The sequence below is a fragment of the Cygnus olor genome, chromosome 1 (assembly GCF_009769625.2).
Source record: "Cygnus olor isolate bCygOlo1 chromosome 1, bCygOlo1.pri.v2, whole genome shotgun sequence".
Classification (NCBI taxonomy): domain Eukaryota; kingdom Metazoa; phylum Chordata; class Aves; order Anseriformes; family Anatidae; genus Cygnus; species Cygnus olor.
This window is the reverse complement of record NC_049169.1, coordinates 194,243,757-194,262,448: the sequence shown is the minus strand read 5'-3', so window position 1 is coordinate 194,262,448 and position 18,692 is coordinate 194,243,757. Positions and strand designations below refer to the sequence as shown.

Below are 18,692 nucleotides of genomic sequence, written 5' to 3'. Positions count from 1 at the left end.
CAAAATGCGTGGAGACAACACACCTTGAACTGTAGTCTTTTAAGTAACCTTACTTATAAAAAACAAATAAGTAATTTTTAGACAAGCATAACTTTTTAATTCAAAATATCATTTTGTAAATACTGTTCTGTGTATTAAAAGAAAAACAAAGTACAAAACCTACCTCAATATATAACATATCTTTGACAGGAACTGAATACGTTACAGCCTCAACCAAACTTTCGCCTTTGGCTTACTACTGAAGTTCATCCAGAATTTACTCCAGTTTTGCTTCAATCAAGTCTGAAAATAACTTATGAAGTAAGATCTGTTTGGAAAGCTTGTATTGAATGTTTAAAAAGAATAAATTTTAATGCATAGTAAGCTATATATTCAGATAGACTGAAGTTTGGATAATGTGGTCTATTTACAAACCAATAAGAAAAAACATCCGTATAAACAAGAAAATGTGATTTAAATCTCTAAAAACACTACCTAATATTAAATCAGAAGACCAACATTTTATCATATTTATCTACCATATGCTAGCGAGCAGAGAGCTATGCTGGCATAAGGCCAGTTGGCTCTGGTCACAAAAATAGTAATTGGTAGTTGAGTCTGTAAAACAGAAGGATTCCTGTTCATGGAAAAAAAACAATTAATTTTTAAATTTACATATTTTGATACATTACTATTCTTTTCACTAAGTTGTTTTACTGTAGTTCAGTCCTCCTAACAATTGGTTCTGGTTATAATTTAGTTGAGTATGCTTACATTATTTTCAATATAAGATTCTGTTGTTAGGTGATTTATTATAGGCAGTTGTTTTTCTTAAATTTTGTTTGATTAAGTACTACTTGTCATATCATTAAGTTATAATTTATAACTTGGAATTTAAGAAAATAAAACATAAAAGCATAAATTTTTTTACTAGAACACAGTATTTTTATCTCCTTGGCAGGCACCTCCAGGCCTTAAAAAGAACCTCTTGCGAACATATGAATCTTGGACACCAGAGCAAATTAATAGAAAGGGAAATTTGTCTCGAGCCCATTCTCTCTTTTGTTTAGCATGGTTTCATGCTGTGTGCCAAGAAAGAAGAAATTATATTCCTCAGGTAATACTTTTTTGATGGCTTTTTAAAAATTTACCCCATTTACTACCTTTTATATCGAGAAGTGTTTTTCATCTTGTTTATGTTGGATCATGCTCAGAGATGAGAAAAACTTGGATATTTCTGGTGCCTGCTTTTATTATTATCTTTGAATTAATTTCAGAATAACATCTTAGTAGCCTAAATTCCTGTCCCTCTGAAAATTGCCACTGCCTGCATGGAACTATTGTGTGATTTGTGTTCTAATGGATGCTGAGGAGTGAGGTCCCGTGGGAAATATCCTGTGAATTTTTTTTTTGTTTTGAATAGAAAAAATATTTGGAAACATAAACAAATGAATGAAAGTCGTAAGAAAAGAGACACTTCAGTGGAAAGGAGGATGCAATATTTTGTACTCTTTATGCACACAAATCCTATTCAGAGCAAAGGAAGAACAAGGGAATTTGCTTAGATACTTTTTTTTAAAGCAAACATTTTTTTGCTGGTTCTGGACACAAGCTAAACAGGAAAAAAAAAAAAAAGAAAAAATAAATAAACCTACCAAACTATTCTATGTCTTGTTTATTTTATTGAGACTAGTGATGAAAGTAACCTGTCATCCAAAAGATTCAATCTGACAGAGCCTGGAATGTGTAAGAGTTTGGGGTTTTTTTGGTTAGTTTTAACTTTATGAATTATAGAGTTGTCTGCCTCTTGCAGGAACAGGCTTTGAACATAGTGTTTCAAGAAGAATAGATGAAAATACTTAAAGTAGTGATCTGTTATATGATATCTTGTTTGCTTTGTTCAAATTAATGTTAATTTACCACGAGCTTTCCAACTGACACAAGATAGGGTTAGTTCTTTTTCCGTAATGTATAACTATGTTTGCTTCATTCAGACTTGGTGATGATTTTATCATTCATTTTTTTTCTTAAGATTACCAGTTTTTAACATAGCAGGACTGCAATTAATCCCAGCCAAGATGCTCTTCTATTTTCTAATGACTTCCAGGTTGTTTTGGGTCCATATACAGATCTGTCAAATCAAATACATTAAAAATATTGAGAGACTGCAGTATCTTGCCAGTTTATGACCTTCAGGGTGACTGGCTGATAGCTAAATTGTGATGTGTGGTGCAGCTGCAGTCTTGACCTGAGACTGTATTCATCTCACTGCATATGTGCGTGTTACCTGATGCATTAGAACCTTTCTCATCGTAAGTCATACACACCCATTCCTAAGATATTATCTATATGCAGAAGTACAGCCATAAGAAGGTACAGCAACAGGAGATGCCTTTGAGATCTGGACTTCCTAAGTTCTTTGTTATATACCAATGAGAATTACTTTGTACACGTTAATGCTATATAAAGAATAATGCCACCAAGAACCGAGAGAAGTATGAACTGACAGTGAACAAAATGTGCATTCAGCGGTCAGCATTCTGGCTGTAATAGTCGCAGTAATTGTTTTTCTCCTTACGATTTTTTCTGTCAGTAGAGAAGTGATGTGAAATATGGAGTAAGATGATTAAAGTATAATGTAGACTGCATTTGAGGAATTAGACCTCTTCATTAAAATCTAAATGAAACTGAAATAAAAAGAACTCTTCAGAAATAAAACAAAGCCATAATTCAGTGAGTGATCTAGATAAAGCTGTCAGCAGGTTTGAACTGCATTAAGTACTGTTAGGAAAGAAAAGAATCCTAAGTTTACCTTCCTTATTCTCCATGGATTCTAGTTTGGGTAACTATGTAAAATTAAATGAACTGGTAGCATTATCTTACTCTTTTTTTTTTTTTTTTTTTAATATCTTAATGTTTCTAAAGATGCACTTTATAAGACTTAGGCTCTCTCTTTTTTCACTTAGCACTAAGCATTATAAAATATTAAGAAACCACATAATATTTGCATTTTACTTTATGATCATCATTGTGTGACTAACTGAATTCTTAATATTTCTTTTTAAATGGCAGGGTTGGACCAAGTTTTATGAATTTTCTTTATCTGATCTCCGTGCTGGTTTTGACATTATTGATGGACTCTTTGAGGGTGAGTCACTTACTAAGGAAAGTTTTCTCACCTTTCTAGCCTAACCTTTCGGAATGTCTCTCATTTAGAATTTTTTTGTAATAGAAAAATTTTCACAGTAATTTTTATAAATAGGCTTCTTCGCGTGATTGTTTTGTTTGGAGTGGTGGTGTTCTGCTTAAAGGCTACTTTGAAAGTATCTAAATTTTGCATTTGAATCTTCACTGGAACACGTGTGGACCATTTCAAAAATATAAACACGTGACACCCAGAACTATTCACTTAATTTTCCAAGTATAGAGGAATAAGTAGAAAATACTGAAATGCCTAGATTAAGTCATCTGTCTCCATCCCTTCCCAGTATGAGCTCCTCCATACATTGAATGAGTGTGAATTGAGTGAGTATGAGCTCCTTCGTACTGAAATTCATTGTTTAATGGAACCCAAGTCATTGATCTGTTAAGTAGCTTAGTAATTCTTCATTATAGTTAATGATTAATATTTAATTTTTATATAATTTCAATAAAAAAGTTAGGAACTGATATTTAGAGACAGTTTACGATCTTTGACTTAAATGAGATTTATGGATGATTAGTACTTCTGGAATTGGACCTTTGTTACACAGGCTTGAAACATACAATGATATAAAGAGCTTGAATCATTAACTATCAATGATGATCATTAATCTAATAATTAGCTACTGCTGAGAAGATATTGTTTCCTATGAAGGAATGATCAAAGTGCTTGTAGTAGTACACCAGTCACCACCACAACAAGAACAACAAAAACACGACACCAAAAAACACTTAAAATAATTAATATTTCCTTTTTTTCTGGAGACTTTAAGAAGTACCTTTCTGATCAAGCTTTCACATTAGAAAGCTTTAGGGTATAGATGTAGTTATTTTTCCTCCTTTCTATCACAGTTGTCCAAAATAAGTTATTCTGAAATTGGCTATGCCTGAAAAATGTAATTGCAACAGAAGTTTGACCAGCAAATTAATTAGAACCTGGTTAGTTTTATGTACTATGTGGTATGATTTATAATGATATAAAAAGTACCTAATCTGAACCTTTTTTGTTTGAAAGATGACATCTCCAGCAATGCTATCTATTTAGCACATGATCTGGGTTTGGTTCAATGAGTTTATTTTATGAGATCAAATAGGACTATGATACAAGATAACGTAGAAAATTTTGAAGAAAATATATTATTCTTATTTACAACAAAGGTGCACATAATTAAAACTATTAATAGCATCATCTCAAATGAATATATCCAATTTCTTTATTGAGTATTGTTTATCATTTGTGTTGCGCATTATAAGAAAAAAACAGTGCAAGACTTATGTAATATTTCTAATATGTTTTGAAACATAGCAAGTGTTCTGTCAATGACAAATATTTACGAACTCATTGAAGCTTCTACAACTTTTATTATTTGGCAATAGAGATGAAGAACAATTAGAAATGAATTGTTACATGTTTATGTACTTTTTTTTTCACTGAATAACTACAATGACAGGAAGAAGTGTTTATAAGGCAATGCTAATTGATACAAAACTATTATTGATATATTTATAGGTTCCAAAGATTTTCAGTGGGAATTTGTGCACGGTTTGTTTGAAAATGCAATTTATGGAGGCCGTGTAGACAATTACTTCGATATGAGGGTTCTTCGGTCCTACTTGGAGCAGCTTTTCAATTCAAGAGTCATTGGCAGTTTAAATGCTAGAGGCAAGAAGATTAGTTTCCCACATTCAATCTCTTTACCAAATTCCTGCAGTATTTTGGTATGTATACATCTTCTGTTATCTTATATATACATTGAAGTAAGTTGTTTTCAAGAACCATTGTATTCGCAAAGAACGCCAGAGATATGATATAAAGAATATCTCCACTTATTTGAGAATTCTTTTGCGCAGAGCAGTAGTTCCTAAGTTGTCAGAACTATTCTGCTAGTCTGCTCAATCAGACTTTTTTTATGATACCTGATTGGACTATGGTGCAAAGCAGCATAGCTATGAAGAACTAAATAAAAGAAACGGGGTCATCTTATGACAAAGAAGGACCTCAGTAAATTTATTATATAAATCTATATAACTTTTTATATAACTTGTACAGACTGCTAGACATTCTTACAACTTATGGGTGAAACAGGAAATATATTAATATATCTCCTTATTTACAAAATATATCAACATTCTGACATAATTTGTTGGCATGCCGTGGAGAATGTATGACATTTTATTTGGAGATAAAAATAAATTCTTGTGCAGTATTCTGGAGGTCAAATTATTTCACTTTATATGAATGATAATATCTTCACATAGATTTAAATAGAAGTGTGTTCTTCATTATATAAATATTTTTATAGGCTATTCAAATTCCAAATGCTGAAATCTTTTTTTTTCTGTTTTATATTGTCATTAATCTTGCTCTTAATTGCTTTTTAATTGCTTAAATTCTTGTTGCTCTTTTAGAAAAAGAAACACTGTTAAAAAACTGCGTTTTTTAATAAATGAAAAAAAAATCCAAGATACCTGTGTTACATACATTTTAATCTTTGTGTCATGCAGCACTTAACAAAATCCTTGTTAGCATACACTGTTAATTTCATTAAATGAAAAAAACAGTACCCTCAGTTATGTTTATTCTGTTTTTTCAAATGTAGGATTATCGTAATATTATTGAAAGCCTTCCAGAAGACGATAAACCAGATTTTTTTGGCCTGCCTGCTAATATTGCACGTTCATCACAGCGTATGATCAGTTCCCAGGTAAAATTACGTTTTTCATCTACCTCTGATTTTTTTTTTTTCTGCCTCTAATGTAAGCTAGAGAATCCAATCACCTGTTCATAAACGTGGATTTCCATAAGAAAGACTAAATGGAGGGATTATGTATTCAAGACATCCGCTAGGAACTCCCAGATATGACACAGGACCCAAGGGAATACATTTTCTTGTACCAGCAGTGGGAAGTCAAGGCCAAAACGGCAGTAATAGCTAGTGTTCAAGCATCTGATTCCCACTACTAGGGTACCATAATGCAGCAGAGCATGGATCTTTTGCAGGTCCTATGTTTTATCTGCCTATCCATACCATTTTTTTGGACAACATACAGAGACTGAAATGGTAGTATGTGTAACAGCTGGATTGAGCCACTAAGGCCTTTAGTCTTGGGAGGAGTTTGACTAAGAAGTGGCTGTACCTCAGTCTGAGTTGAAGTTAGGCAATACTTATAGGCAGATCAAATTAATGTTGTCCATCCTTTGCTTATTCAGGTATGCTGGAAATTCCAGTAATATTCAGCTCCAATATGGAAAAAGTTTTGTACTTTGAGACAAAGCTTTATTTTTTTATTCTATAATTTTTGTTTTCATTGCTTTTCTGTTAAAGAAAATCTGGATGAGAGCACACAATTATTGCATAAGTGCAGTTAAACAGTACAAATCTGTAGTGATTAGAGTGTTTTATTTGACTGGTAAATTAATTATGTCAGGTAACACTGAAAATTGATTGAATTGTGAATCTTATTATCAGAGCTGTGAAGTGACCTAATCTGTATATCAAGACTCATTTTAATTTTCTGCATAGCCCTAGCATGTTGTCTTTTATAGGGAAAAGTTATAGGGAAATAAAAAAGATTAAATTAATTGGAAGTACAATGCATCCCCTATTATTTAAAGATTTAAAGTTACTTTGTTATATATAAAAAAATGTTTGCTCGCATTTGCTTAAAATTGGTATGAGACCTTTGAACTGTAAAATAAGTAAATAAATCTTGCTTTTGAGTATTGCATTTCTGGAATACCAAATATATCACTGGTAAATTTGTTTAAATGTGTTCATGGAAAGCTGTGTTTTCAAATGTTTTGTTTTATTATTAGGACATGATACTATAAAGCTGCACAAAGATATATCAGTACAATCAGGGTGCGTAGGATAATACGTTGAGCTCAAGGACTCCTCCTCTGTTAACAAAGCCAAAACTTGCACAGAGTCTCAATGTACCTCTGTGCTTTGTCTTTATCTGATAGAAAAGGCTATGACTTCAAAATACTATCTTGTATAATACCCATTTCAAATATCTGTGTTCTTTCAAACCATATTTAACATTTGCTCAGTTAGAAAAATGCATTCGTACCAGATGGAACACAGACCACAAAACACAGTGGTTTTTAATGCGATTTGAAAACACGTGAAAATATTTTCTTTATATCCTGGATTATTCTATACCTATGCTAGCGTTGTGTCGATTCTGAGAGGCTTATTCAATATCACTTTTATAATAACAAAGCCTTTGAGTATTTCTCTTGATACCTTTGCATCCTAAGCCTTTAGATGCAATTTCAGGGTGCCTATGCTATGTAGTGGAAGCACTGAATTTATGGAATTTAAAACATTTGCCTCTCTTAAAAAAAAAAAAAAGTGAGAAAATGTACGGGTTATTCAATTGCTTATTAAATTAAGAACAGTTTTTTTTACCCCTTCCTTCTAAACACACTGAATCCAAGAACTGATGCTATTGACAAGCCCTTGACAAGAGTGAGTTGAAAGGCTCTTTCACACACAAAACCAGTTACAGTATCTATTTTTTTTGCTACATCAGTACAAAGTGGTCAAATATTAAATATTTACTCAGAGCATCAAGAAAGTTTCTTGATGTAGCTGCTCTCCTAGATTCTAATGCAATGTCTTGAAAATGGGGTAGTTGGTAATCTTCACTACAGAAGACAATGTGGTAGCAAAAATATTGTCAAATTGAAAAACTGACTAAATGTTCTAAATATTTCTTCTTTTATATTTAACAGTGAATAGATTTTGTTTTAAAAGCTTCTTAAAATCATTTACATAAACATCAACTTTGAATACTGTCAGATACGCTATAGACTGTTGATTTTTTTATACATTGCAGCTATGCTTACATAACTTGTTAAAATTCTCAGTTGTTAAAAATGCTACTATTTGAAAATAAATCCTTAGTAAACCTCCACAAAATCAGAATAGATTCAGAGTTACTGTGTGAAGCGAAATAGAAGGCAAAGTTCTCCCTTACATCCAAATTTGCACTCTACTGAACTATTCTGTTGTAGCATGGATTATAATTTATAAAATCTGGATTGTAATCTTGAAAATATGAGACTGTTGATGTAGTTAAGTGATGTAGATAAAATGAGAGATTTTCTCATCCTTCCAATAATAGTTTGTTGTATTTCTTTAAGCCTTATGCAATTTAAATAACAAAACTGGGAGATATTTTTAATAAACTGAGTTTCTATAAAACTATCATTGTACCCCCATTCCATTTCTGGCAGTTTGGTAGTCCTGAGTCCATAGATGATTCCACGGCACACAATCTAAAATTGGATGATTGCCTTCTAAAAGCTGGTTGGTTGGTGGTTGGTTTCTTTTTGGTCAGCAAGCCAAAGCAGAGAAGAGCTGAATGAATACAGAAGTGAGAAATAAATTGGCATCAGCTCAGTCACCATGTCACTAACACCAGAAGGACCGAATTTAATACCTTCTGTGTCCAGTGCTTCACGGAATCCGTGCTAAATATGTGGTGTATTCTCTTATAATTTATATCTACTGTCCCATATAGGTTCTCATCTACAAGACATTATCCTATCTCAGTCTATATTTTTACTAACATCTTCTTCCTTATGTGGAGATGCACGGAGTTGTACTGTCTATCCCACTGAGCTGGGGATTGTAGAAAGTAGTTTTCTTTAAACATACATACTTTGAACTCATTTGTTTAAACCAACTGACAGCAATTGTGACTTCCCTCATCTGAGTGATTACTTTAAACCTCTGAGACTATTCAGATATACACTGATTTAAAGTCAATTGCATTTAGCAGTCTTTTATTGTTTCAAAATCTTTCAAAAGAAGTAGTAAAATACGTAATATTGATATATGTTACTAACTGTGAAGTTGTATTAATGCAATTCTTTGATAAGAAATCTAATTTCTTTTTATCATTTTTTCACTACACAAGACAGAGAACTTAGATAATAGAAATGTACATTTGCCATAGACTTTCTATGAATATTATTTATTTTTCGTGCATATGAATGATAGCTTGTATTGCTACAGCATCGCATTTTTCTGCTGTAGCAAAAATTTGCTGCAGCACAGTGCAGCATTTTGCAGTTATGCAGAGATCTTCCATATCCTTCTACTGCACTGCTAGAGTTTGGGTAAGCCTAAAGCATAGCACTAAAAAGAAATGAACTTTTTTCAGCAATGTAAAACACAATTATTAACGCAATTATTGAATATATTCATAGCTTTTGTTTCTTTTTTTTCCAACAAGAAACTTCAATTCTAACTTAAGACCAGAATAACACTAGCTGTATTATTTTAATATTACTCATTACTAATTGAATTATTATAAATTATGTCTTACAATGTTCTGTAGTGCAATTCAGAGCATATTAATACTGCATGCATTCTGGTAAGAGCCATTTTCTTTTTAGAAAATATTTGACTTAAGTATATATATGATCTTTTCAGCAACATGACTTAAAATGTTTTACTAGATTTTGTGCTTAATTGCTTTCTGTAGGTAGAGCTAGGTTAATTTTTAGTGGCTGGATTTCTAGAGTTCACTGTGTCTCTTTGGTTCTGCCTTACATACTGTTACAAGACCCAGCATCCCATAGGTTGGATATGACCGTGAGTAATCTCACGTCTCTTGCGATGTTTTCCCTGCAGAACAGTGCAGTCAAAATAGAAAACAGCTCAACTGACAATGCAGCTACAAGAGTCATCGTAGCTCATCCTGTCTGTTTTGTACTAGGCAGAGACTTTAGGCACAGCTGCAACTCCAGTTCCCTCACGCTCACAAAGAGTAGTTACCACTAGGTTACTGTCACGCTCCTTTCTTGTGATCTGATAAACACTGTATTTTTGCCTTTGTATTGGCCTGTATTCAGATGGTTTAATCTCCCAGTCTAACCTGTAACTAATGATTACAGCAGTCTATTAGACTATGTGAAGGTTTGCTTAGTTTCCTGTGGATGAGAAGGGCTTATAATTTGGATCTTTCTTTAGTCACCTTCTTACATAGCTGACTCTTGACTCCATTGTAGTCTCTTATTTTGGGACTACATTTCTCCTTTTTATGAATCCCTATCAACCTATTTCATCCTTGATTGTAATTGTAATAGAATAATAATGAAGTGCATTCAACAAAACACCACTTACTGTATGAGATAAATAGAATTTCTCCAGACTGAAATGTACAGGCCTCTGTGTGTATTTTTACACCTTGGAAAAGCAATTAAGAGCTACCTTGTTCAGTGCAGGACTTAGCATAACTGGCAAAGTAGTGTGAATTATCGCCACTAAACACTGTAGGCGGATGAAATGAAAATGCAAAAACGTTGTTCTGTCTCCTTCCGTTCTTTGCACAGCAGACTTTACTCATTACAGGCACTCTTAGGAGAAAGTCTTCTGTTAGTGTTGCATGAGTCCATCAAATCCTGTCAAATGGCTGCAAATGAATATAGCCTATATAGTAGCTATATATGGTCAACTGAACGGTTAATCGAAATACTCTTCAATAATATAGTAAATCATTTTGCCAAAAAGGCACGTTCAGTAGCCAACAGGTTATCCAAGACTCCTCAGATATGGCTGCCAATAATAATCAACACAGCTAGCATTTAGTTTACTTACTATTAATTTTTTCATAGAATACTGCATATAATAATTATAATAATATTTCTGTATCAGGAGTTCACCATTCTTTTACGTGTGTAGATTCATAATGCTTCACAGAAAGAAGTTAGGCTTTATCATAGAACCGTAGAATGCTTTGGATATGAAGGGACCTTACAGATGATCTAATTCCAGCCCCCTGCCATGGGCAGGAACACCTCCCACCAGACAGACCAGGTTGCTCAAAGCCCCATCCAACCTGGCCTTGAACACCTCCAGGGATGGGGCATCCACAGCTTCTCTGGGCAACCTGTGCCAGTGCCTCAACACCCTCATAGTGAAGAATTTCTTCCTCATGTCTAATCTAAACCTACCCTCTTTTACTTTAAAGCCGCTACCCCTTGTCCCGTCACTACAAACCCTGATAAAGAGTCCCTCCTTTTAAGTACTGGAAGACTGCTATAAGGTCTCCTCAGAGTCTTCTCTAGGTTAAATAACTCCAACTCTCTCAGCCTTTCTTCATAGGAGGAGGTGTTCTAGCCCTCTGATTGTCCTTGTGGCCCTCCTCCGGACTCTCGCCAACAGGACCATGCTGTTCGTATGTTGGGGGCCCCGGAGCTGGACGCAGTACTCTAGGTGATGTCTCATGGTAGTGGAGTAGAGGGGGAGAATCCCCTCCCTCGACCTGCTGGCCACGCTTCTTTTGGTGTAGCCCAAGACATGGTTGGCTTTCTGGGCTGCAGCTGCAGCCTTCTGGCTCATGTTTGTTTTTTCATCCACCAATATTTCATATCCACCATATTTCATGAGATAGGTCTCAGTGAGGTTGAAGAACATACTTTCATGGACAAATGAGTACACTTTTCTTACATATGTCATACAAGGAAAAAGAATAATTACAGTCTCTCCATATACTAGTCCAGCATCTTGAATCTTCTGTGTTCACCATCTCAGAAATGGCAAGTGGAGGACAAGTCAGTGGCTTTGCAGTTCAATTTTTAGGATCTTTGTTGGGCGGGGGTGGGAGGGCTGTACATGCATAATTGACTTCTTAAAGTTCTTCAAAGTGCTTAAGGTCTTTAGAAAATTAAACAATCTTTTGAGCTTCAAATTGTTGAAGAGTCCAGAGACTGTAGTTTCTTGCCAACCTTGCAATGAAATACTATAAAATTATTTAATTTGATACTTTATATACCAATTAAAAATGTTGAGCTGTGAATACTTAAAACTTCAAATAATTGGGTTCTGATTTACTTAAACTGACATTGCTGGAAGTCTTTCACCTGCTATTTTTGTCCTTCTTCATTTTATGGGCTTTGAACCTAGCCAATGATTTTGCAATAGCTACTTGCTTCAACAACCAGTTTCAGAAAAATATTGTAGTGTTACATAGCGTCCAAATCTGACTAGTATTTTCTGTGGTAAGGTAGAGAATATAAGATAATTTAATTTCCCCAGATGCATTTCTCTCAAGCCCAGCTGTATATTTGTCTTACCCATTTTGTTCCAGAGTGAGTGATGGGAATCACTCTCACTGCTCCCAGTTAGCTACTCCATTATTTTTATTATCTGAAAGTGTTTGCAGAAGGATGGTTCCTTGAGATACTCCTTTTTCTTTTAATCAGAGATACTTAACTCAGCTCCTTTGGTAATTATTGACTCTGCCTTAATGTCCCATCTAAATAACCTCAGAATGTCCTCATGAATCTGTTTGGTATTCATGAAGACACCATTAAAAAGAGTTGAGTTGACCAATTCCTGTGATTTTAATGTGCTTTTGTGTATTGTTAACAAAAGAGACAAATTTACATTTGACGTATCTACAGGAATGCTTCTCCCATCATGTTATTCTCTAAGTGCTTTCTTCTGACTTTCTGCACATCCACTTCTCTTTGGACTTTGGTTGTTGCTGCCTGACAAACTAGTTAATTGCTAGGTTAGCAAGCCTGCTGACAACATCCCAGCTGTGCAACCAGGTATTGTGACCCATGGGATGCATCCACTCCTGATATTAATATCCCTTTGGCCAGGTTGGGTCAGCTGTCCTAGCTGTGTCCCCTCCCAGCATCTTGTGCACTTCCAGCCTCCTTGCTGGCAGGGCAGCACAAGAAGCAGAAAAGTCACACTCTGTGTGAGCACTGCTCTGTGACAAATAAAACATTGGTGTGTTGTAAGCATTATTTTTGTCCTAAATCCAGCACCATACAGCACCGTACCAGCAACTAGGAGGAAAACTAACTCTATCCCAGCCGAGACCAGGACAAAGCAAGTGACTGGTTCACCCAACTAATTGTGGCATCCTTAGGCAAGGCCATCATTCGCATTGTTGAAAGAGAACGTGCCTCTAAGACTGACCTAATACTTGTCCACTGTCAGGAACTTTTCTAGAATGAAGTTTGAGATTGACACATTTTTTCCAAAACTTTATTTCAAAATGTAAATGGCACTTTAATTTGAAATTAATGCATGAGAAACAGGGAAAGCCATGCATGCCAATATCAGATGGCATGAAAGGTTGGAGTCTGGGATAGAAAGTTTTTTAGATCATGTAATCATAGAAATTTGGTTAGAAGGGACCTCTGGAGTTTATGTAGTCCAATCTCCTTCTCTTGGTGGACCTGTTGCCAACACTGACCATGGCTTTATCTAGCCACATCTCGGAGGACCTCTGAGGAAGGAGCTTCCACGACCTTTCTGGGCAGCCTGTGCCAGTGCTATACTTCACAGATTGTGAACACTTCTTCATGTCCTGTTCGAACCTCCCAAGCCGCAGCTTATAGCCGTTGTCCTTTTTTATGTAGTCTGAAACTAGTAAGAAGAGATTTTCTCCACAGGCTTTGCAGTTTCCCTGCAAATAGTTTTAGGCAACTATCGTGTTATAAATTAGCATCCTCTTTGCCAGAATAAACAGGCCCCTCATCTTCTCCAGGTTCACATGTAGTAGGATCTTGACTATTTTGGTAGTTCTGCTATAGGCTATTTCCAGATTTTTAACATACCCCTTGAATGAGGGATCCCAAAAGTGAACAATGGTTTTCTGATGTTGCCTGTATAAGTAGAAATGGATAATATCCTCCCTTGATCACACACCTCCTATTGCAACCCAATATGCAGTTTGTGTTACCTGTATGAAGAGAATACGCTCTACCTTGTGTCAGCACAACTACCAAGTCTTTTTCAGGAGGGTTCCTACTTTGCCAATCACTTCACCGTCTGTACTGGTGGATAGCATTGTTACACTGTAGGTACAAAATACTGCCTGTTGAACTAGACAAGGTTTTTGCTTATCCAGCCTTCCATTTTATGAAGGATAGCATCAAAAGATTGGCACCCCCGGATTTGAAAACTCTCCGTTTATTGTATTATGCACTCCTGCTAATTTAGTGTAATCCACTGACTTGTTGAATATGCACTGTATGCCATCATCCAGGTTGTTCATGGAGAAATTGAACAATGTGGTCTCAAATATCAGCCTGCACATTTCCTTCTCACAAGCTGCAAGCCAGATGCCAACCCTTGATTCCAGCATTCCAGCCAGTTTTCAACCCAGTCCATTGTTTGAGATCATGCTTCAAGCCTGTGCTTCCTCAGCTTCCAAATAGTAATGAGGTAGGAGAGGATGTCAGCAGCTTTATTAGTGTTATCTCTCACTCTTCCCTCATTCACGTAGTCAGTCACTTCATCACAAAAGTGGATTCCACATTGATGTGCTCCTTGATCTCCCAAGGGGCAGAGATGAGGTGAAATAAGCTGTTGTTCCATGAATCCTCCTTCTAATTTCTTGAGTTGGGCATGTTACCCATCTTACCATGAGTAAGGATTTTCCCTGATCGCCATGATTTTTCATGTGCAGTACAGAGCAGCCTTTCCATCACTTTGGCTAGCAGCCATAGACAAATCTCATCTAAATTCCATCCATTTGAATGTATTCATGATTCCTAAGTATTGTTTCTCTTCCAGTATTTGCTACCCATTTCTTTCCATGCAAGGAGGCCATTGAATACTTTAGGCTTTTATGTACTCTCCCTCACTTATGGTCTCTTCCGTTCAAGAAAAAAACAATGTTTTCTTTGAATTTTTGCATATGTGTTGAAACACACCTTACCATTAAAGTTACTTGCTAGTCACAGACAGGCTTTGTTTTTTTTCTTATTTCATCCTAAAGTGCCCTAGCAGTACTTTTATCTTCCTGCTTTGTCTGTCCTTGATTTTGGTTCTTGTCTATTCCCTTTTTAGTATTTTATTCCAGTGAGATGCTCCCAAGAATCCATTAAGACTTCTAAAAATCCAGGTCTTTCTGCACATTGAGATGGTTTGTTCTGAGGCTTGCTCAGAAAAACCTGCATTTTCCTCCTTTTTAATCAGCTGAAAGTCATGTGTTGTCCACTAGACTGTCTCTGATTTTACTTCTCCCTTATGTTTACTTCCCAGGTGATCTTGGTAGCAGTTTCTTGAATAGACTGGTGTCAGCTTTCTTAAAGTCCAAAATCTTAACTCTGCAGTTTACCTTATGCCTATCGTTAACATATATAAAAAAGTAAATAATTCATGTCCGCATTTGCAAAGTTGTCTGTTAACTAGGGCTTTAGAAATTTCCTTTAATGGTGTCATAATGAATATAGTACAAAAAGCAGCTTTTTCACTTTGAAATGTAAAGATACACATTTACAAATGATGGTATTAAAAGGGCTTCTCTGACTGAAAGGTAACTCTTAATTCAAATTAAAATTGAATATGATAGCAGGTCTCCTGTGAATTTTATTCAAGCTTTTAAGATATGTTTCCCATAAAAGAACTGTTGATGCGGTTCTTTGACATAATATAAAGCTTGTGTTTTATTTCTCATACTCAGTAAAAATCTCATCTTGCAGATCACTGCCATAAATATCAATTTAGATTTGTACTGTAGTAGAACGCACATTGTTATAAGGAGTATTTAAAAGTGTGTAGAAATGACCTACCTCTGTTTCACACTTATTTTCATATATTCATACCATGACATTTCATGCTTACCATGAGTGGTAGCTGAATCACTTGAAAACTTCAGAGCTTGTTCTAGAAGAAACTCAACATACTGAAATAGCATTCATGTATTATATCAGAATGAGATAAGTAAATTATGGTATCTGAACAAAGTCAGATTCACAAATTCTGGCGAAAAAGCCTCTTGCCTAACTGTATACTCCAGAGAATTTATACAATCATAGAGACCTCACACTGAATGCATTGTAGAAGAGATTGCTTAAAAAGAAACAATTTAACAAGATCCATTAGAAGTCTAAAGGAGTACTCAGGTGGTTTACCAGGGGTAGGTAGCTCAGCACCACTCTTTCACTCCCGTTTCTTGAAAGAACAAGGGGAAAAAATATGACCAAAAAAAGTTGTAGACTGAGATAAGGACAGGGACATCTTCACAGATTCACAGAATCATTCAGGTTTGAAAAGACCTCTAAGATCATCTAGCCCAACCTTTAACCTAGTACAGACAAGTCCAGGGATAGTGACACAACCACTTACTTCCCTGGCAGCCTATTCCAATGCCACACAACCCTTTCAGTAAAGAAACTTCTCCCAGTATCCAACCGAAACCTCCACTGGTGCAAATTGAGGCCATTTCCCCTTGTCTTATCACTTGGTGCTTGGGAGAAGAGACTGCTCACTCACCAAATACTGTCACAGACAACACAGACTCAGTGTAAGGGAGATTAATGTAATTTACTGCTTACTGCTATCAGACCAGACCAGTGAGAACTGAAAACAAACTAAAAACACCTTCCCCCCATCCACTGTCCCTTGCCTCCTCCCCCTGAGCAGTGCAGGGGAACGGGGAATGGGGGCTGCGGTCAGTCCCTGACGCTTCGTCTCCGCCGCTCCTTCACGGTCACTCTCTGCCCCTGCTCCCTGTGGGGTCCCTCCCACGGGATGCCGTCCTTCCCGAACTGAGCCTGTGGGGGCTGCCCACAGGCTGCAGCTCTTCCAGAACTGCTCCCACACGGCTCCGTACCACGGGGTCCATCCCCCAGGAGCAAACTGCTCCAGCATGGGTCCCCCACGGGCGGCAGCTTCCCCCAGACCCCCTGCTCCTGCGTTGGCTCCTCTTCACGGGCTGCAGCTCCGGCCCGGGGCCTGCTCCTGCGGGGGCTCTCCATGGGCCGCAGCCTCCTCTAGGCCACATCCACCTGCTCCACCGGGGGCTCCTCCACGGGCTGCAGCGTGGAGATCTGCTCCATGTGGGACCCGTGAGCTGCAGGGGGACAGCCTGCTCCACCAGGGGCCTCTCCACGGGCCGCAGGGGAACTTGTGCTGCGTGCCTGGAGCACCTCCTGCCCTCCTGCTGCACTCACCTTGGGGGCTGCAGGGCTGCTTCTCTCTCAGCTCTCACCCCTCTCTCCCAGCTGCTGTAGCACAGCAGATTTCCCCTTTCTTCAATCTGCTCTCCCAGAGGCCCAACCAACGTCGCTCGTGGCTCGGCTCTGGCCAGCAGTGGGTCCATTTTGGAGCTGTCTGGAGCTGGCTCTGATCTGACCTGGGGCAGCTGCTGGGCTCTACTCACAGAGGCCACCCTTGCAGCCCCTTGCCAAAATCTTACCATGTAAACCCAAAACAAATAGCAGCTTAGGATAACTGCAAAATATAATACTCATTTAAAATAATTACTGTTGCTATTCCGCCTGTGCTTGAAAATTAGAAGTTTTGTTGAAAAACTCTATAACCTTTTGTTATAGCTTTTTTTTATTTTATGGAGAATACTTGTGGAGTTAAAATTAATGGTAAACTAATAACGGAAAACAGTGCAAAAGCAATCTAGTAAGACAAGCAAGTATGAACCAGGGTCAGGAAACATGAAGTGTATCTTGTCTCATTAAATGTAATTGCAGTAATCTCACTGACTTCAGGAAAACAGCATTTTATCCTTTAGTTCTTGTTTTTTTTCAGCTTTGTTTCTGACCTGCTCATATTTTCAGCAAGTCACTGGCTGAACCTATACCTCGTCCCACCATTGCTTATAAACCTTGTGGCTTACATTGTAACTTCTTGATATCTTCCTAATATTGCAGTCAGTTTCATGATGGTAGCACAGATTCAGTGCTCGTTTTTACCTTACGAATGACAGCAGCAGAGACGACATGGTTAGTGGAGGGCGTACAAGGCCACCTGGAACTCTGAGACTGCTAGGTCATGCTCGAGCTTATACACCTGGTAAGGTGAATACACCTACCCAGTACTAAGTTATACATACAACTGCAGTGTTTTTACTGTATATAGAATAGTGGGGCTGTGGGTTGTGGTTATTTTTCAAGGTGCAGCTGTAATATAACGATAGCTGTAGCTTCTTGTCCGTTCATCAGCAGACTACATTTTCCTTTTCAAACTCTAGATCTTTAAAGGGATTGAGAGCATTAGTACTTAACTTTTTATCTACTTCATCCCCATAATTCTAATCATGGTACATAGAGTAGTATGGGTGTAATTACTGCAAAGCATGTAATTGAAATTATTCTGAACTTATTATGTTATTGCTGTTGATGTCAGGATGAACATAAAGCTGTTTTCTTAAAATAATTTTGCGTTATATAATTTTTGTATCAACTGTGCAGAGCATATAATTATTGACATTTATTAAATGCATCCCACATCACAAATATATGACTAATAGGCTCTAGCAGAAATTGATGAGTAATTCCAAACTGTATTTATTATTACCCTGTAATTGAGCAATTTGAGTACTTAACTAGAATTTTTAAAATATGGGAAGTATTTTACATATACCAATGGTGCTGCATAAAAGATGTGCTGTGCCAAATAATGGAATGGAACCCACAGTGCTGTGCTCCAGTGGAAAACACAGCCCTTTGTCATTGCAGTGTAATAGTGCAGTACTTCAGTTAACCTTATTAATTCCCATAGCATTGG

General features: G+C 36.7%; 1 protein-coding gene across 7 annotated transcripts in view; it reads left to right on the top strand.

Moving 5' to 3' along the window:
- Positions 1–18,692, top strand: part of DYNC2H1 (dynein cytoplasmic 2 heavy chain 1) — a 165,997-nt gene that overhangs the window by 92,759 nt on the left and 54,546 nt on the right. For 3 of the 7 annotated variants that reach the window (XR_005816072.1, XM_040544151.1, XM_040544150.1), the window contains exons 78-82: positions 190–300; positions 941–1,096; positions 3,052–3,127; positions 4,691–4,899; positions 5,781–5,885. Coding sequence is in view for 5 of the 7 variants with exons in the window: in XM_040544151.1 (XP_040400085.1) it covers positions 190–300; positions 941–1,096; positions 3,052–3,127; positions 4,691–4,899; positions 5,781–5,885 (657 nt within the window). In the remaining 2 variants the exon portion in view is untranslated. Of the gene's footprint in view, positions 1–189; positions 301–940; positions 1,097–3,051; positions 3,128–4,690; positions 4,900–5,780; positions 5,886–6,391; positions 6,860–14,208; positions 15,156–15,209; positions 15,484–18,692 lie in introns of those variants that run through there. The other 4 variants (XR_005816073.1, XM_040544153.1, XM_040544152.1 and 1 more) reach the window with 4 other exon arrangements.